This window comes from Hyperolius riggenbachi, chromosome 8 (assembly GCF_040937935.1).
Source record: "Hyperolius riggenbachi isolate aHypRig1 chromosome 8, aHypRig1.pri, whole genome shotgun sequence".
Classification (NCBI taxonomy): domain Eukaryota; kingdom Metazoa; phylum Chordata; class Amphibia; order Anura; family Hyperoliidae; genus Hyperolius; species Hyperolius riggenbachi.
The window spans coordinates 44,722,520-44,743,699 of NC_090653.1; the positions used below are offsets into that span (position 1 = coordinate 44,722,520).

General features: G+C 44.1%; 1 protein-coding gene across 3 annotated transcripts in view; it reads right to left on the reverse strand.

Moving 5' to 3' along the window:
• Positions 1–552: 552 nt before the first annotated feature.
• LOC137528779 (complement factor B-like) overlaps positions 553–21,180 on the reverse strand; it is a 150,909-nt gene continuing 130,281 nt past the window's right edge. Inside the window, exons 15-18 of one of the 3 annotated variants that reach the window (XM_068250351.1) lie at positions 11,218–11,327; positions 10,291–10,423; positions 8,918–8,967; positions 553–1,337 (exon numbers count right to left, since the gene is read on the reverse strand). In XM_068250351.1, coding sequence (XP_068106452.1) covers positions 1,161–1,337; positions 8,918–8,967; positions 10,291–10,423; positions 11,218–11,327 — 470 coding nt within the window. In that variant the 3' untranslated portion in view covers positions 553–1,160. Of the gene's footprint in view, positions 1,338–1,678; positions 5,767–8,917; positions 8,968–10,290; positions 10,424–11,217; positions 11,328–21,180 lie in introns of those variants that run through there. The other 2 variants (XR_011023464.1, XR_011023463.1) reach the window with 2 other exon arrangements.

Sequence of the window (21,180 nt, forward strand, 5' to 3'; positions counted from 1 at the left end):
AGGGCCCATGCAATTGCACCAGTTAGGGCCTGATTATTCTCTAGACTTTTCTTCATGTATTTCTCTCTGAAACTTAAGGGAAACAGTAATAATAACTTGTATCCTAGTCATATACAAGTTTAAATTGTGTTTTAAATGAATACAGTGCCTACAGAATGGGACCTAGGTTCATGTACTTTTATCTTATCGACATTGTTTGGATCCAACCATGATCTGTTATGACCACACCCACTCACATTGGGCCCACTATATTTATTCTGCACAAGGGCTCAACGTTGGCTTTGTCCACCACTGTAACTCGCGATACTTGCTGCCTGAAGTAAGGGTAATATTGCCGTGCGCTATGTGTGCATGGCAGTAATACCACAATCATTGATGAGATAAACATAGGTATCTATAGTATTAAGCCTGCACTGTGTTCACTTTATATTTATTTTTTCATTGCAAAGGTTAAAAAAACAGCACCTCGTGTATGTAAATGAGAGCTGTAGCTTTCCTAAAATGTAATAGAAAATACTTTGTATCAGCCTGAACAAACAATCCTGATAAAAGTGAGTGTGCAAAAGCAAAACAAGCTATTTATTTATTTTTTGATGGTAAGTAAATGAACCAGATTTTACATCACAGTGACATGGCTGCTCTACACAATTCAGTGTTCAGTTTTACACCCCTTAAAGTATACCTAAGATGACAAATATAAAAAAACATTATACATACCTGCGGCTTCCTCCAGCCCCCTTCAAGCTAATTGGTCCTCCGCCATCCTCCTCTGCCGCCTGGATTTTCCCCTTAGTGGCCCAGTTATTCCGCCAGACGGGGCCAGTCAGCGCAGGCACAGTCCCCCGTCGTGCTCCTGCAGCCGGGAGCATTCTGCTCCTGCACAGTAGTACTGCACAGGTGCAGAACGCTCCTGGCAACAGTAACAAGATGGAGTGCATGCTCGGCCAAGCCGTACATGCAAAGTATGCCCCGATTCGTGGAGTTAACTGGGCATCTAGTGGGGGATCTAGGATGTGGTGGAGGACAGCAAGGGGCCAATTAGCCTGGAGGAAGCCGCAGGTATGTAGTTTTTTTTTTGTCATCTCAGGTTTACTTTCAGAGGAAAATAAGTATACGAGACACCAGGAACGTTCCATTTACCATTGATACTACACATAAATTCATTTTTTATCTTCTTCAGTTCCTATTTCCAGTAATTCCTCTTTTGCAATAGAGACAATCCATTTTATGGCATGGAAGACATTGCTGTGAAAGTCTCGAGATCCTGTAGGGACTTTCTGCGGTCTCATATTGTCCTTAGTACAGCTGTTAATTGTGCCCCAGCTCACTACTCCCACCTGCAGGAAAAAACAAGAGAAAAATATTCCTAAATAAAAAGCATTGGGATGAAAAACTCATCATCTATCATAACTCATTGCAGAGAATCTCAGTACTTTTAAAACCCTGGTTCAACCATCTATTTTTGTGAATGCATATGTAACACCTCTATAATGCTTTAACTGTAAAGAAATCCTCTAGACACCAATCAAGTTCTTTTTAAGAAATATTTGTATTAAATGATATGGATAAAAAAATAGTTTAGTGACAAAACATTCATAAACTTCTTATCTTCAGCCTGTTAGGATCAGGGCTAGTTCAGGAACCATATAAGTAATTCAGTTTATTAGCATTTACTTGCCAGAATTTTCCATACACAGCACTCTGCTATTTGTCACTTCTTCACTGCTGTCTTTTTAAAGTGGATCTGAATTCTTGCATAGGACAGAAGGGAAAGTAGAGAAATGTCTGGTGGTTACCTAGCAACATCCAGGATGAGACAAATATGTTGAATTGATAATTGTGAATGATCACTTAATGTATAAGAAGCACCGCTGTATTCTCTGTATTTTGTCTGCCAGCTGTTGTCACACAATCTCTTCAGACACTGCACTGCAGTCTTCACTCCTTTTCTGTAATCCTGTCACTTGTTGCTCTGTGTCACTCTTGTATGCATTGCTGTCCTGTTGTCTCTGTGTCACTGTAATGTCTCTGCTGTTTTCTGTTATCTCTCTCTGTTACAGGTACATTTTAATATCCTTGTCTTTCTTTCTTATTGCTTACTGTTTCTCTTCTGGCTTATCTCTCCAGTATTGTTGCTCTTTACTGGCCTGTAGCTGTGAGTGGTCTCTCTCCTCTCATGTAATGTCTGCAGCTCTTTTTCTCTTCCTTAGTTCAGTTTCCGGTAAGTGCTTACTTGTCTGTGCCTCTGCCTTGCTCAGACCGTCTCACCAATGGCTGGTCTCTTCCCGTGTCTCTACTCTATTTCCTCACAAATCAAGCGTATTTCTTGCTGCAGTACAGTATAGTATCGTGACACACTTTATTTCTTGCTGCCTCATCACCTCAGTCTCCATGGCTACTTGACTCCTCCCCCTCACTAGCCTTCAACTGTAAAACTCAACTGTTACTTCCTCCCTGCACATGCCCAGCTTCTCTCTCTTCTTTCCTGCTCATGGGCTCCACCTGACAGCACCTGCAGGTTCCCTTTACAGCAGCACTTTCACAAAAAGTAAATGCATCTGTAACCCTTGGTGTGTGTGTCTGTTGCAATGACACACACACAGGGTTACATTCACCCCCTTTTTTTCAAATTGTAGTCCCTACAATTTTTCTTTTAACCAAGTCACAGTGTCTACATATAATCCGAACTGTTCAGGAAGTGGGGAATGTTGAGTATTTTTCCATTTTGACTCGTGGTCTAGTTCTGTTTGTGTAGAGCACCTTTGCTCTCCCTTCTCTGACTTCTCAAACTCTTTGCCTTGAGCTACCTTGACGTTTGTAAGCTGAATGGTTTCCGATGAACACTGTGTCCGTTTAGAACGCTTGAGCCGTTGAGGTTGTAGCATCGGTTGCCAATACAATTCCACTTCCTTTCTTCGAGAAGTATCTGTTCTATGTTGTAATACTTCATCTCCTACTAAGAAGTCGTTAATCATTACTTGCTGACTAGGTCCTGGTATTTCTCTATTTATCCGACTACTTTCACAGTCTTCAGCCTTCTGATGGCCTAAATCTTCTGGTGCTCTACCCTGAGCATGAATAATAGGTTCATCTGGATTCTTACTTTTGTTTCCTTCATTAGTTCCAGCTTCCAGAAAACTTTCAGTATCACTTGTTGTTCTTCCTGGTTGAGGAACAGATGAATCTGGATCACACCTCTGTCTAAATTCTTCATATAAAGTAAGTTGTACAGGGTATTTTGCTCCTCCTTGTTTCTGGCTGTACAAGAAGCTCTTCAAGTGATAATCACCATAGTGTCCCTGAGGCTTATATGGTCTCCAACGTCTTGCATCCTTGCTACCTTGAACTGGAGTTCCACCAGGGCCAGTTAAATTAGCGGCTTCTGTACCTTTCCGTCCTTCCACAACGTCAAATTCAACCAAATCTCCATCTCTTAGACTGCAAAGATAATGCCTGGGGTTGTTCTTCTTCATGGCAGACCAGTGCACAAACACATCTTCTTTGGTGTCATTCCGATTTAAAAATCCGTATCCATTTCGCACATGAAACCATTTGACAATGCCTAGAACTTTGGTTGCGATGACCTTATTTTTTCTCTTTAGCTTATCTTCCTTCCATTTCTCTGAGGCCTTCTTGTCTTGTCCTGCCATGCGGACCACCACTGCAGAATTCCTTGATTTTCTCTGAAAACCTCTTCCACAGTCTCTTGCAGTGTGATCACTATGGTGACAGATCCAACATCCTGATTCCTCCGTGTTTCTATATCTCCACCTTGAATGTTCTGTTCTGAGTTCAGTTTTCTCCATGTTTTGTTTCATTTTGGCTAACTCTTCACTTAGTTCTTTGAGTGTTGTTTTTATTTCTCTCAATTTCCCCTGAGTATTATTGGTTATGAATTCAACTGCTGAATTTGTATGAGTAATCATAGTGGTGTTTTGTTGCAGTGTTCCCAGCTGATTGGTTTCTTCCTCCTGACTGAGCTTGATAGCTAAGCTTTGAAGTGTCCGGAAATTCAAACTTGGAGAATATTCTACTTTCTGTTTTAAGGATCTTTTAATAAAGTTGCTCCTTAATCCCCATATAAACTGATCTCTCAGCCACACAGCAGAATCTGTGGTAGTTTTTCCTCTTTCCTTTTCCTCTTTTATCTGTAGTCCACTCATTATTTCTTGTAAGGCATTGGCGAACTGAGGAATATTTTCGTTATCCTTCTGAATTCTGTCAACAAATCTCTTTCTCCATAAATGCAGCTCTGTAGGATCTCCATATATGTCTTCCAATACCTCGATAATTTGTTTCAGCGATACTGGTGTGGGCAATTTAGCATTAATTACTGTTCGTTGAGCATCTCCCTCCAAAGTTATAACTGCTATTTCCATATGCAGCTCTATGGGCACTTTATAAGCCTGCACAGCACTCTCTATTCTTTCACTCCACTCTCTCAGGGCCATATTATAACCATTGAACCTTGGTAGGTATGCAGCTAACATCCCAATAGCAGTCATGGTCAACACTGATGTGTAGCTTGCTGACCATTCTCCTGCAGCCTGAGTAGCTGAAGCATCATTTCTGGTGGGTAGTGTAGGCTGAGACTCCATCTTCCAGTTTTAAGGCACTTAGGTAATATCCTGCCGACTGTACGCCAAATGTAACACCTCTATAATGCTTTAACTGTAAAGAAATCCTCTAGACACCAATCAAGTTCTTTTTAAGAAATATTTGTATTAAATGATATGGATAAAAAAATAGTTTAGTGACAAAACATTCATAAACTTCTTATCTTCAGCCTGTTAGGATCAGGGCTAGTTCAGGAACCATATAAGTAATTCAGTTTATTAGCATTTACTTGCCAGAATTTTCCATACACAGCACTCTGCTATTTGTCACTTCTTCACTGCTGTCTTTTTAAAGTGGATCTGAATTCTTGCATAGGACAGAAGGGAAAGTAGAGAAATGTCTGGTGGTTACCTAGCAACATCCAGGATGAGACAAATATGTTGAATTGATAATTATGAATGATCACTTAATGTATAAGAAGCACCGCTGTATTCTCTGTATTTTGTCTGCCAGCTGTTGTCACACAATCTCTTCAGACACTGCACTGCAGTCTTCACTCCTTTTCTGTAATCCTGTCACTTGTTGCTCTGTGTCACTCTTGTATGCATTGCTGTCCTGTTGTCTCTGTGTCACTGTAATGTCTCTGCTGTTTTCTGTTATCTCTCTCTGTTACAGGTACATTTTAATATCCTTGTCTTTCTTTCTTATTGCTTACTGTTTCTCTTCTGGCTTATCTCTCCAGTATTGCTGCTCTTTACTGGCCTGTAGCTGTGAGTGGTCTCTCTCCTCTCATGTAATGTCTGCAGCTCTTTTTCTCTTCCTTAGTTCAGTTTCCGGTAAGTGCTTACTTGTCTGTGCCTCTGCCTTGCTCAGACCGTCTCACCAATGGCTGGTCTCTTCCCGTGTCTCTACTCTATTTCCTCACAAATCAAGCGTATTTCTTGCTGCAGTACAGTATAGTATCGTGACACACTTTATTTCTTGCTGCCTCATCACCTCAGTCTCCATGGCTACTTGACTCCTCCCCCTCACTAGCCTTCAACTGTAAAACTCAACTGTTACTTCCTCCCTGCACATGCCCAGCTTCTCTCTCTTCTTTCCTGCTCATGGGCTCCACCTGACAGCACCTGCAGGTTCCCTTTACAGCAGCACTTTCACAAAAAGTAAATGCATCTGTAACCCTTGGTGTGTGTGTCTGTTGCAATGACACACACACAGGGTTACACATATCATAGTAAATGGGCATTAAAAAGCAATGAGCAAAGTTTTGTGCACTGTATATCCGTGCTTCTAGCAATTAACCACTTGAGGACCATGTGCTTACACCCCCCTAGTGACCAGGCTATTTTTTACAATATAGGCCACTGCAGCTTTAGGGCCTTGCTGCAGGGCCGTACAACTCAGCACACAAGTGATTCCCCCTCCCCCCCTTTTCTGCCCACCAACAGAGCTTTCTGTTTATTTTATTTATATATTTATTTTTTACCGACCAGGGGATTTTTCAGTGATCGGTGCTGCGTGGGCTCTACAGCCCGCAGCACCGATCAGGAGTGCAGCAGGGCGATCAGACTACCCCCCTTTTTTCCCCACTAGGGGGATGTCCTGCTGGGGGGGGGGGGGGTTCTGATCGCCACCGGCTGCTTGTGCTTGCGGGGGGGAGGGGGGCTCTTCAAAGACCCCCTCCGCAGCGTTCTCCGCCGTCTCGCCGCTCCCTCCCTCTCCCTCCTCCTGTGAGCTGCGCAGGACGGATTTCCGTCCTGCGCATTGAAGGATAGGCTTCAGCCTATCATATGCCGGCGATCCCCGGCCAATCAGAGGCCGGGGATCGCTGATCTGCCTTACGGCGCTGCTGTGCAGCAGCGCCGTATGATGTAAACAGCGGGGATTTCTTCCCCGCCTGTTTACATTTTGCCGGCGAGCCGCGATCGGCGGCTCTCCGGCTGTTCACGGAGACACCCTCCGTGAACTGACATGGAAAGGCCGCTCGATCGAGCGGCCGTTTTCATGGTAACCCGCAGACGACCAGTTTACTCCAATCGGCGTTAGCTGGTCGTCAAAAGGTTACTAAACTAGGCCTAAGGCCCATTTAAAAACAGGCGCTAGCCTGTGACAAATTTCAAAAACTTGAATGTTCTAATGTTGAAAACTATATTTATCGGGCACCCAAATTCATGCTTTGGGAGGCGTATCAACAATATTTGTGTTGGTGCCTACGGGGGCGCCCAAATCGTCCATTAGCCATGGGCACTGAAATTTCCTGCTATTGTCAGAGTAGCACAGCAGCAGAGCTACATATTTTATCTTTCCAGTGGTGACAGGTCCTCCTCACTCCTCTGTTCAGTGTAGCCGCACTGCAGCCTATCACCAATTGGCTCCTGATGCATGTCACATGACATGCAGTATCGGGAGCCACAAGGTTGATGGGCAGTACACTGACATTGAAGAGAAGTGAGGAGGAGCCCCCACCTGACTGCTGCTGGACCAGGCCCTCCTCCCCTCGTTTCCCACTGACCAAATGCCAGCTGTGCTCCCCAGTCTTAGATAGACTCCCCCTCCCACCTTGTATAGATGGCCAGATGAGCCCATTAGTATTAAGTAGTCTCCCCCTCCAGTAAAGATAGCTAGATGTATCCCCAGGTAGTCCCTAACAATATAGATAGCTAAATGTGACCCCTAGGATTAGGTAGCCTCTTCAGTGGCATACCTAGGGAATGGGTATACCTGGTGCTGATTATTTACAGACAACCCCCACCCCAAAACGTTTTTTTGATGAGAAGGTTGGGGTGCCGAGCACGTTGCTGCAAATTTTGGGGGATTTTGGGGGAAAATGTGTTGTCAGGATATAGACGAATCTAACCATTATGAAACTGTACTCTATAGAGTGCTGCAGAAGATGTCAGTGTTAAAAGAGGAAAGGGTCATGAGGAAGACAACAGAGTGGGAGGGGGAGCTGGGAGAAGAGATAAGATTACCTGCAATCAACTTAATCTAAATTGCCTGGAGCTTGCTTCGCTGCTCACTACAGATTTATGTTGTCAGCAGTTGTATTACTGGCTTCTGCAACAGTAGAATGCCCTGTGTTATTGATTAATTACTCTGATCAGGATAAATAATCAATAGTCCAGGGGACTCTGGTATTAGAGCAGCCAGTGCACATGGCTACTAATGAGAGGGAACTTCTGAAGCACTAAACACATCCTGCCACCTCTCCCTGCCAATGTCCCAGCTACAGCACAGCAATCATTCTCTCTACTCGCCCTGCTGCACATTCACTCACTGCAGGCTGTGTGTAGAGAGTGAAGAGACACATTGCCCAAGAAAGGGGGGGTGCTACATGATCTAGTGCAGGAAGTAGTACAGTCCCATGCACTGCCTGCTGCTATTTTTCTGAACTATGAAAAAAGGTCCTAGTTGGAAGAACACAGTGACTGAGCCGTGAGCACCTGCAGCCCTGTGGTAGGTACGCCACTGAGTCTCTACCCCACCTTTCCCACTCTATATGCAGAGCAGTGCGAGGCGGAGCAGAAGCCAGGGTACAACTCACCTCTGCATATGGGAGGATGGGGGAGCACTAGATGAGACCCTGCCTCCTCCCCCTGCCTGCCGTTGCTGCCTCACCTCCACCACCCACACCACACATGCCGAGGTACCCCACAGCCCGGCCAGGACAAATTAAATTTTTAAATGTGAGATGCCTGGGTGCCTAGGGGGGGGGGGGGGGGGGCACTGTGGACTCTGCAATTGTCCCCCTTGCCTTAAAGAATACCTGAAGTGACATGTGACATGATGAGATAGACAGGTGTCTGTACAGTGCCAAGCACACAAATAACTATGCTGTGTTCCTTTTTTTCTTTCTCTGTCTGAAAGAGTTAAATATCAGGTATGTAAGTGGCTGACTCAGTCCTGACTCAGACAGGAAGTGACTACAGTGTGACCCTCACTGGTAAGAAATTCCAATTGTTATCTCTTTCTTGCTCTCAGAAGCCATTTTCTGCTAGGAAAGTGTTTTATAGTTGGAATTTCTTACCAGTGAGGGTCACACTGTAGTCACTTCCTGTCTGAGTCAGGACTGAGTCAGACACTTACATACCTGATATTTAACTCTTTCAGGCAGAGAAAGAAAAAAAGGAGCACAGCATAGTTATTTGTGTGCTAGGCACTGTATATACACATGTCTATCTCATCATGTCACTTTGGGTATCCTTCAAGTGTAGAGTTGTGACATACTCTAGAAAGAGATGATGACAGAAATGGTCTACCATCTAAGAAAACACTGCAAGGGTGGTAAAAAAGATCCGTTGCAAAGTGAAGAATCAATAAAAGTTTCATAAAACTAAATCAGTTGTTAAAACGATCTTACCTCGATAAAACGTTTTTTATATTGTATCATAAGAGGACCTCCAGAATCCCCTGTAATAAATAACAAAAAAAAAATGACGTATACATTAATCGCAAGTTAAGCCTAGAAGGATATCTGCATGACACGAAGCATGAACATGTTTGAAAATCACGATGTCACTAGTGAAGAGCGAAATCAGCAAATTTTACGATGTGTAAATTCAAATGATTTACTGTAATCATTTGTCATTTCGCAATTTTTGTGTAATTTCTTGCCGACTTTAGCGGTGAATAGCAAAGCCCCCATACATGCTGGTGTCACCAAGATTTCTACATATGTTAAGGAGAATAGTGGGTATGTATAAAAAAAAAAAATCACTCAAAAAGACCTTGTACTTTTTGAGAAAATAATTTTTAAAAATAAAAAATGCAAAGGAAATTTTTCTTTTAAAACTCAGAAAAATGACAGTTTAAAAACATCCCTCCTTTTTTAAAGTGATTTTCTCAAAAACGACAAGGTTTTTGCTGCATAGTCGTAATTTCACATCGAGATTCACAATTTTGATGCAAAATCGTAATATGCAAAATTTGGGGAAAAATTGCAATAAATTTTGTCTATCGTAACCTCAACAACCGTAATTTCACTTAATTTTGTGCAGACTTTAGCTGTTGATAGCACAGCCACCATATATGCATTTGTAGGCAGCCGCCTCCTCTGTGAGAGTCCCCAATCCTCCCCTGGCTAAGAGACATCAGTCAGCAGCAATCCGCAGTGCTGCTTTGAAGAAGGAAGCAGGAGAGTACTTACTTCCTGTATAGTGTGTAACCAGGAGAACCACTCTCCTCCTTCCTCTTTAAAGCAGCGCTGTCAATTGCTACTGACTGATGTCTCTTAGCCAGGGGAGGATCGGGGACTCTCATAGAGGAGGTGGCTACCAACTCATTCACAAGATAATGAGTGGCGACTACGGGGAAAGGGGGGTGGGGGGAACGCAATGCCGGTCCAGCCTCTGTGCCGCCTGATGCCAAAGCTTCACTTGGCGTCATGGACGGCCTGGAGTTGCTTTTTTCCCTTGCCTGTTGTAGGTAGCCACATATGTCCCCTAGTACTAAGTGTACCTCTAGCTACCTAATACTAAGTAGCTAGAGGTGCCCCCAAGCATTAGGTAGCTGGCCCAGCTGGAGGCAGATCTCAACAGTGGAATGCCGAGAGCTGGGTGAGTAACCTCTCATTTAAGCTCCACTTGGGACTCTGCATAAGGAGGGAGGGAAGCACGTGAGGAGGGGAGTGAGCCGCCTTTCCAACATCAGGCACTTATAGGCACAAGCCTACAGTGCCTTGTGGTAATTAAATCCAGCCATGCAGATATCTCTTCAATCTAGTGTAAAAATTACCTTTGCAGGTCTGGGGCTCCACATTGCCGGATGTCCCTCCTGTGCAGAGGAAATTGTCAGTCACAGCGTCTCTGATGTCTACCACATCCTTGAAATCTGGCACTTTCTTGGCATCATCAAGGCAGCCTTGTCTCTGTGGAGGAGGAAGAGATTTTATTAGTGGAGAAGAGAGATTGAAACTGAACCTCTAAATCAGGGGTGGCATACAAGACCCCAGAAGCAGAACTCAACTCCCACGCCGCAACCACCACCCCCACAATAGTTCTGTCTCACTGGAGGAATAATGCCAGGGAACCCCAACAGGGTCATCAAGAACCGAATGGTCTTCCATTAAACCCTGGTTAAGAAGACCAAAGCAAGCATGGTCTAGAACAGGGGTCCCCAAACGTTTTGGGTCGAGGGCCGGGTCAACATACTTCACACTGCTGAGGGGCCAGAGTATACATAAAATGATGTAGAAGTCTTTGTGGGCCAGACAGTGAAGCATACCCAGGTGACAACCTGCAGTCCAATTGGACAGCAGTGTCACCTGATGTGGAATTTGATTGGAAACCAGCAAATTACTGCTTTCTGGCTTCCATGTGGATGGAACAGCACTGCTATTCTATATGCGGACCACCAATATTTAAAGATGTAGCTGACCACATCTATAAGTAATATATTTTGTGTGTGGGCGGGGGTCAGTAAAAAAGCCTAAGGGGGCTACTTTTGGCCCGCCGCGGGCCTTAGTTTGAGCACCACTGTCTAGAAACACAAACTTAATGTATTCCACTAGAAGATCCCCATTTTCCAAAAGAAAGGATAGAGCCGCTTTATAAAGGTTTTATATAACAGAGATGTCTTCAGGCAGAATTGTTTTTATTCTAGTCCTTAAGTGGAATTATACGTTCAACACTGATTGCCACAGTGAGATGCAGACCTACATACCTTAGTTCCTGTTTTTATAGTGACGTCTAACCGCTCATACTCGTTGATCCTTTCCTCTCCAATGAACAGCGCTTTGACCTGTTCTTCAGCTGCAGGTAGTAACAGATGTTCTAAAGGGAAAAAGTGAATGGAATCAGATGCACAGACTGTGTTCAGGAAGATAACACTAGGGCCAGTCAACACATGGTGCCATTCCAGATGGAAGTCCAGGCCACACATGGGGCCAGTCCACACATGAGGCCATTCCAGATGGGAGTCCAGGCCACACATGGGGCCAGTCCACACATGAGGCCATTCCAGATGGGAGTCCAGGTCACATATGGGGCCAGTCCACACATGAGGCTATTCCAGATGGGAGTCCAGGCCACATATGGGGCCAGTCCACACATGAGACCATTCCAGATGGGAATCCAGGTCACATATGTGGCCAGGCCACACATGAGGGCAGTCCACACATGAGGGCAGTCCACACATGGGGCCAGTCCACACATGGGGCCAGTCCAGGTGGGCGACTAGGCCACATATGGGGCCTGATTCACAAAGCGGTGCTAACAGTTAGCACCCTGGTGAAAAGCCCTTTATCACGCCTAAACTCTGTTTAGGCATGATAAGTTTAGGCATGATAAGTTTAGGTGTGATAAGTTTTTAGGCGTGATAAGTTTAAGCACCAACTGGGTTAGCACCGCAGTGCACAGCTGATCAAAAGTTTTGCGCTAGCAAAGTCTGGTGCACTTTGCATAGAGTTTAATGGCGCTGCTTTGCGTGCGGGACTTTGCGTGCGATCTAAACTTATCTAAACTTAGCATGCCTAAACTTATCATGCCTAAACTTATCATGCCTAAACTAAGCATGCCTAAACTTATCATGCCTAAACTAAGCATGCCTAAACTTATCATGCCTAAACTGAGTTTAGGCATGATAAAAATGGTTCTCACGCCTAAAGTCTCTAAGTGGGTTAGCACCGCTTTGTGAATCGAGCCCAAGGAGTCAGTTCACACATGGGGCTAGTCCAGATGGGAGTCCAGGCCACATATGGGGCCAGCCCACACATGGCGCCATTGCAGATGGGAGTCCTGGCCACATATGGGGCCAGGCCACACGAGGCCAGTCCACACATGGGGCCAGGCCACACATGGGGTCAGGCCACACATGGGGTCAGGCCACACATGGGGTCAGGCCTCATATGGGTCCAGTTCACATGTGGGGCCATCCCAGATGGGTATCCAGTCCACATGCAGGCACAGTCTACACATAGGGCCACCCATGACTCCACATGTGGGTCCAGTGGCCAGCCCACACTGCCTGTTTAGCACATAATGTATAACTAGAAAAGAGACTCTCTAAAAGAAAACTGCACTCAGGTTGTGGACAGGTGTCCCCGCAGACAACTTCAAGCAATAGCATGCTGGATCTTTAACCCTAACCCTACAAAAAAAAAAACGTTTCCCGCTAAGTGCAAATGTAATTTCATGTAAAACCATTCCCTACAAAACAACACTTGAACCATATTGGTTAACTGCAATATAAATCTCTCAAGGCAGCTGAGTTTTCAATGAGCTGTACAGATCCAGGCAAAAGCAGTTGGGCCTGGTTCACTTTGGACTAAAACAAAAAGGTCCCTTTAGCAGACCGTAACGGAACGGACCCTAACAGAGGAGAACAGAGCCAATGTCAATCAATCGGATCCATTCACATTGCTCTGTTTGAACAGATCCGCTCAGCCCGTTCCACCGAATGGACTGAGAGTTTGGGTCTCCTACAATTTTTTGGGATCTACGCGTCTGTCGCATTGACCGCATGCTAACGGAACGGAGGGTAGCGGAAGGAAAACTGATGCCTTTTAAAGTGGAGTTCAAACACATCGAGAATCCTATACAAAGGACTAAAATTTAACTTTGAATAAAGAATATTTAAAAACGCAAGCTGGCTGCTATTAAGTTACAAGACTGAATCACAACGTATGGAACAACCTTTAAAGCGAACCTGTACTGAGTAAAAATATTTAACATAAACACATGAGGTAACTGCAAATGAACATTACATAGTTACCTTGCCATCAGTTCCTTTCAGAAGCTCACCATTTTCTTCTGGTAATAATCCCTTCCAGTTCTGACAATATTTTGTCAGATCTTAAATATATCAGTTGCTGTCAGTAAAATATCAGTTGCTGTCAGTTATAGCTGAGAGGAAAACTGATGTACCAGGTAATGTCCATGTTTCCCTATGGCTCAAGTGAGCAATGTTACAGTTTATCTGTGTGCTGACCAGGAAGCTGTTATGGGGTAATGGCCATTTTCTAAATGGAGGACGGAAAATTCCTTTGATCACAGTAAACAAACAGGACGCAGGAGAGGAGAAAGACACTGAGGAGTAGACTACATGGGAGGTAAGTATGACTTGTGTATGCTTATTTTGACTTTTCATTTTCAGTTCAGGTTTTCTTTAAAGAGAACCCGAGGTGTGTTTAAAGAATGTTATTTGCATACAGAGGCTGGATCTGCCTATACAGCCCAGCCTCTGTTGCTATCCCAAACCCCCCTAAGGTCCCCCTGCACTCTGCAATCCCTCATAAATCACAGCCATGCTATGAGGCTGTGTTTACATCTGTAGTGTCAGTCTCAGCTGCTCCCCCGCCTCCTGCATAGCTCCAGTCCCTGCCCCCGTCCCTTCCCTCCAATCAGCAGGGAGGGAAGGGATGCAGGAGGCGGGGAGAGCAGCAGACTGACAATATAGAGATAAACACAGCCAGCTCTGACAAGCTGTTTGTCAGCAGCGTGGCTGTGATTTATGAGGGATTGCAGAGTGCAGGGGGACCTTAGGGGGGTTTGGGATAGCAACAGAGGCTGAGCTGTATAGGCAGATACAGTCTCTGTATGCAGATAATATTCTTCAAACCCACCTCGGGTTCTCTTTAAGTAAGTATATAGGAATAAATCCTGTCAAAGTCAAAGATGTCCATTTACAGGTACATTTATAAAAAAATAAATATGAAAAATATTAAGCCTCTATCATTGTAAATAGATATATTATACACTACCCCCACCAAAACCCAACATGTTTCACTTCCATACGGGAAGCTTTTTCAAGGGAAAATATAAACAACGTGCAAGAGTGCTAATCATAGTGCTAAGGTGCATAGATACATCATATATAAACAATAAAATCAGTACATAGTATAGCAATATGGCTATATAGTAGCAGCCATGAAAGCAAGATCTCCCTGAAGCCCTTTTATACTGCAACTGTGGGCTGATGGGAGGAGGCAGGGAAAGACCAGACACACCCCTTAAGCAGTAGTTGAGGATTTGTCAAACAAACCTTCAATAAGAAAGACAACAAATCATACACAAGGTCCATAGTCTACATGGTAATGATTATTACAGGAGTAATTGAAATCTCCCAACCAATAAACATATATGTGTATAGCTGACACGCAGATAAATCCTGTCATACAGAGCAAAACACTCTAATGTAAAGAGAAAGTTGTATTCCGTGCTAGATCGTAAATCCCCGTTCCCCACTGGATATCACCGCATCACATGGCCACCACCACTTTGAACCAATGAGCGGCGTTGTTACAGAAACTACCACCATTCTTGCCAATCATATGCGTCCAAATAGACGCACCATGACGCTGTTGCGTAATAGTAGGCAGAACACTCCGGTCCCAATGCATCATTATGGTCGCCTACCTTGGGCGTAGACAAACTATGCTTGCAAACATAAGAGGTGTAAACTTGATCGCCTTGGAGAGAACCGCCCTCAGCAGCTTGCCCCATACAAGTCTATGGGTTGCTAGGCAACCTTTAAAGGTGCAAATAGTGTATACCCAGTTATGGGCAAGGAGAATATAGCAAGATATAAAATAAAACCAAAAGGGAGACAGTGATAATTACGGTAACTATGAGCGCTGTTGAGCTTGAGAACTATTCTGCTACAGAGTAAGCATATAGTGGTCAGGGATAAAGAGTCAATTACGGTAACTCCATGATTTATTTCTGCTACTGCAATAAAGGGATAATAATACCCTTAGATGACTTGTCAAAGGACAAATTGATAACAGAAGAGCCTTCTCCATATAGGAGAATAAACGGTGGAGGAGCTGCAAGATAGAAACAAATAACTATGTATGCACGTAGTCACAAAAAGGGGGTATATGTAAAAACCTCATTAAGGCTACCAGGGTTTAATGCCCCCAATCAATAAATCCACTGTGACTCCAACTGTCTCAATTTAAAGAGAAACTCCAACCTAGAATTGAACTTTATCCCAATCAGTAGCTGATACCCCCTTTTACATGAGAAATATAATGATTTTTACAAACAGACCATCAGGGGGCGCTGTATGACTGATTTTGTGCTGAAACCCCTCCCACAAGAAGCTCTGCGTACCGCGGTACTCTGGGCAAACTGCCACAATGTAACAAGGTTCACAGACAGGAATTAGCTGCTTACAGCTGTCTGTAACAGCCAAAACAGCTAGCAGCAGCTACATAACCTGCCCACAGTAAAAATGTCACCATGTAATGTCAGAATGTAAATCGGGGAGAGGAAAGATTTTACAATGAGCAAACACTGACTAAATCATTTATGCATAATTATTGTAAAAATGAAGCACTTTTTTTTGCTACATTATTTTCACTGGGGTTCCTCTTTAAGATCTAAATTGCCCCCTCGGGGGCCCAACTGCCATTGCTGTATTACCCAGAATTTAAGTAAAGTCGGGTCACCTTCATGTTTCTCCAAGAAGTGCCTGAGAACAGAGGTATTACGTTTGTGTTTTAGGTCACCCAGGTGTTCCAAGATTCTAGCTTTTATAGCTCTTGTTGTTTCTCCTATATAGAGAAAGGGGCAGGGGCATTTTATTGCATATACCACACCTTCAGTTTCACAATTATAAAAATCAAACAAATCAAAGACTCTACCATTTTTAGGTGCTTTAAAGTTGTGACATTTTTCAACATTAATACAGGCTTTGCACCGCCCACACGTATGCATGCCCTTCAAGCTTCAATCTAGCCATGTTTTTTTGAACAATTTGTTGCCAGATATCTTTGATTTCATTTGAAGATGAGAGTGCGTATCTATGATACTATGATATGTAAAGCAAGGTCTTTGGGGTAAGTATTCTCTCAGTTGAGGATCAAGTTGTAAAATAGACCAATGTCGTTCAACAATTTGTTTGATATATCAAACAAATTGTTGTGCTATATGGAGAAGCATCTTCTGTTATCAATTTGTCCTTTGGCAAGTCATCTAAGGGTATTATTATCCATTTATTGCAGTAGCAGAAATAAATCATGGAGTTAATTCACTCTTTATCCCTGACCACTATATGCTCATCTCAGTGTAAGAAGGCCTGCAGTTTATATTTTCCCAGTGAAATTTGGCTATTTGTGGCTCCGACCCTTTTCTGGATTTGAACCCGTCACCCAATGTCCAACTGTACCAGGTTTGAGGCTTGTGCCATTAACAGTGCAAGAATGGCAGCAATTTTAATATTCCCCTTGAAATCAACAGGTGAACATTGATTGGCTTTTTTAAGCTCCACCCATTTTTCTGAATATTAATCTCAGTCACCCAGTAACCAACTGTGCAAAGTTTGAGAACCCTGCCATTAAGAGTGTAAGAATGGCTGCAGTTTATATTTTCCCAGTGAAATTTGTTTTTAGCTCTGCCCACTTTTTGTAACCTGGACACACAGTCACTCAATGACCAAGTTTGTCAGCTTTTGGGTTTTGGGTCCTTGGCATCAATAAAAACAAATGTGATTGGCTATGGCTCTGCCCCTTTTCTGAATTTGACCTGTAGGGACCCAATGACCAACTGTAGCAGGTTTGAGGCTTGTGCCATTACCAGTGCAAAAATGGTAGCAATTTAATATTCCCCTTGAAAATCAACAGGTGAACATTGTTTGTTTAGGCTCCACCCACCTTTCAGAATATTAGTCCCAGACTCCCAGTAACCAACTGTGCAAAGATAAAGAACCCTGCCATTAACAGTGAAGAAGGGCTGCAACTTACATTTTCCCAGGGAAATCTGTTTTTGACTCCACCCAGTTTTTCTAAACTTGACACACAGTCGGGTTCCTGACATCAGAATTGTGTGAATGGAAGTAGTTTATACAGCAATTAAATCTCAATGGCTGTTTGTGGCTCCGCCCCTTTAGTGAATTTGAACCCCAGTCACTTAACCACTTAAGGACCGCAGTGTTAAACCCCCCTAAAGACCAGGTCATTTTTTTAAGAGATAGGCCACTGCAGCTTTGAGGCCTCACTGCATGGCCGCACATGTGAGCACACAAGTGATTCCCCCCCCCCCTTTTTCTCCCCACCAACAGAGATTTCTGTTGGTGGGGTCTGATCCCTCCCGCATTGTTTATTTTTTTTATAAATATTTATATTATCTTTTAAATAAAAGTGCCTTTTTTAAATCTATTTTACATCCCCCCACCTTCTTCCCACCAGCCAGCAAATCACTGTGATCGGCTGTCATAGGCTTCAGCCCTGAGCCTCTGGAGGGGACAGCCGTGTCACACGGCTGACCCCAGTACAGCGCTGCCTTAGATCGCAGTGCTGTATGGGGTAATTAGATGGCGGTATCGCCGTCTAACAGTCATCTAGCGGCGATCGTTGCTGGGAGACTGAAGGCGGGGCAGAGCGTGCATGATCTCCTGCGAAACAGGCCCACAGGATCTTACGCCGATCAGCGTTAGGCGGTCCTGGGCTGCCACGCCCATTGCCATGAAGCGGTCGGCAAGTAAATAATGACCGACTGTAGCAGGTTTGAGGCCTCTGCCATTAACAGTGTAAGAATGGCAGCAGTTTCAATATTCCCCTTAACTGTCAAGTTTGAGAACCCTGCCATTAACAGTGTAAGAATGTCTGCAGTTTATATTTTCCCATGTTAAAAGTTAGTTGTTTTTGGCTCCGCCCACTGTTACTAACCTTGACATACAGTCACTCAATGAACAAGTGTATGAGCTTTGGGGTCCTTGGCATCAATAAGTTGCATTTTTCCATTGAAATTAAACAAATCTGATTGGCTGTTTGTAGCCCGCCCCCTTTTCAGAATTTAAACCCCAGTCTCCCAGTGATTGACTGTACCAGATTTGAGGCCTCTGCCATTAAGAGTGTAAGAATGGCAGCAATGTAAATATTCCCCTTGAAAATCAATAGGTGAATTTTGATTGGCTGTTGTAGGCTCCACCCACTTTCCTGAATATCAACCCCAGTCATCCAGTGACCAACTGTGTAAACTTTGAGAGCCCCGCCAATAAAAGAATGGCTGAAATCAATCTAACAAATGTGATTGGCTGTTTGTAGCTCCACCCCCTTTAGTAAATTTGGACCCCAGACAATGACTGACTGTATCAGGTTTGAGGCCTCTGCCATTAACAGTATAAGAATGGTAGCAATGTAAATGTTCCCCTTGAAAAATCAATACGTGAATTTTGATTGGCTGTTGTAGGCTCCACCCACTTTCTAAATATTAATCCCAGTCACCCAGTGGCCCACTGTGTCAAGTTTGGGAACCCTGCCATTAAAAATGTAAGAATGGTTGCAGTTTATATTTTCCCATGTAAAAATTGTAGTTGTTGGCACCGCCCACTTTTTCAAACCTTGACATAAAGTCACTTGTTACCAAGTTTATGAGCTTTGGAGTCCTTGGCATCGATAATTTGTATATTCCTATTGAAATTAAACACATCTGATTGGCTGTTTGTGGCTCTGCCCCTTTTCTGAATTTGAACCCCAGTCATCCAGTGACCAACTGTGTCAAGTTTGGGAACCCTGCCAATAACAGAATGGCTAAAATCAATCTAACAAATCGGATTGGCTGTTTGTGGCTCAGCCCCCTTTAGTGAATTTGGACACCAGTCAATGACTGACTGTATCAGGTTTGATGCCTCTGTCATTAACAGTGTTAGAATGGTAGCAATGTAGATATTCCCCTTGAAAAACAAAAGGTGAATTTTGATTGGCTGTTTTAGGCTCCACCCATTTTCCTGAATATTATTTCCCAGTCACCCAGTGACCAACTGTGCAAAGTTTGAGAACCCTGCCATTAACAGCGTAAGAATGTCTGCAGTTTATATTTGACCAGTGAAATTTGGTTTTGGCTCCACCCACTTTTTTGTAACCTGGACACACAGTCACTCATTGACCAAGTTTGTGAGCTTTCAGGTTCCTGTCATCAAAAATGTGTGAATGGAAGCAGTTTATCCAGCAAGGAAATCTGATTGGCTTTTTGTGGCCCCACCCCTTTTGTGAATTTGGACCCCTGTCACCCAGTGACCGACTGTAGTAAGTTTGAAGCCTCTGCCATAAACAGTGTAAGAATGGCAGCAGTTTAAATATTCCCCTTGAAAATCAATAGGTGAATTTTGATTGGCTGTTGTAGACTCCACCCACTTTCCTGAATATTAATCCCAGTCACCCAGTGACCAAGTGTGAGAAGCAATACAGTACCTCTTCCAGCCGTGTATGTGGTGGGTGGTACCTCTCTCTATGCACAGATCTTGCTGTAATGGGAAGTGAGGCTGCAGATTTTTATGTGCACATAAACAAGTTTTTATCTAGTAAGTGATAACCCCCTGCGTGGCTCCTTTAAGCGCACAGTGTACACTATTGTCTGCTCATTTTCCCTCAGCCAGGAAGCGCCGCTGTTGCCTTCACTGCTACTGGGATTGGAGCCACTGTTGGAGCGCAGAGAAGCCAGGAACAGGACGTTCGGGTGTCAGCTGACCAGGGGATCACGTGGTCAGTTTCCATCCACGCTGAGCAGAGCGCCAGCGTGTCCCTGGATATCGGGATTACAGCAAGATCTGTGCATAGAGAGAGGTACCACCCACCACATACACGGCTGGAAGAGGTACTGTATTGCTTCTCATGCTCATCACATCGGCTGACCTATCTTGTTGAGACAGTACTGCACCTGCAGGAATAGCCATCCACTGTCCATTAGTGCGCTTAGGTACATTGTTGTTTTTCATTTCCACTTTTGGGGCTTGGGACCCGCCCCCACCTTGTAGCTGCACACCACTCTTTGATTTTGCGCTGTGTCTTATTGTTCCAGTGACCAAGTGTGGCAAGTTTGAGAACACTGCGATTAACAGTCTAAGAATGGCTGCGGTTTAAATTTTCCCATTAAAAATGAATAGCTGAAATTTTGACTTCTGTAAACTTGGTCACCAAGGGCTTGATTCACAAAGCGGTGCTAACTGTTTAGCACGGGTGTGCTAAGCAGTTAGCACGTGAAGTGCCGTTCGCGGACTTTTGCGCGCGTGAAGTGCCGCGAATCGCTGTGAGAATGGCTGCCTTTTACATTTTTTCAATTGACATGAATGGGTGAAATGTAATTTGCTATTTGTAGCTCCGCCCAGGTGTGCAGGGGGGGGGGGAGGGTGCGAGACCCCCAGAACATATCATCCCAGGTAGTAAGGGATCTGTATACCAAGTGTCGTTCAAATCGGTCAAGGTGTTTTCGATATATAAATATATATATTAGATTATTCTTTAAATAAATGTAACTATTTTTTTTATTTATTTTATATCCCTGCCTCCCCGGCTAGCCAATCAACTGGATCGGCTGACAGTGGGTCACTTTTGTGTCTGCCAGGGGAACAGCCGTGTCACACAGCTGTCCCCAGTACAGCGCTGCTGTAGATCACAGCGCTGTACAATGTTAATAGACGGTGGTTTTGCCGTCTAACAGTCCCCGAGCGGCGATCACCGAAGGGAGACTAAAGGCGGAGCGGTGCTCCGTCATTCATGTGGAGATGCGCGCACGTTGGCGTGTAGTGGTCCTGGGGCTGCCGCCACATTCACGCCAATTGGCGTGGAGCAGTCGGCAAGGGGTTAAAGGTTATTATGCTGTTGTGTAGCTTTTAGTGCAAAGAGGACGTTCTGAGTTCAGGTCCAGTTTAAGAACTGGTCCACTCCACAGATCAGTTTTTACACGG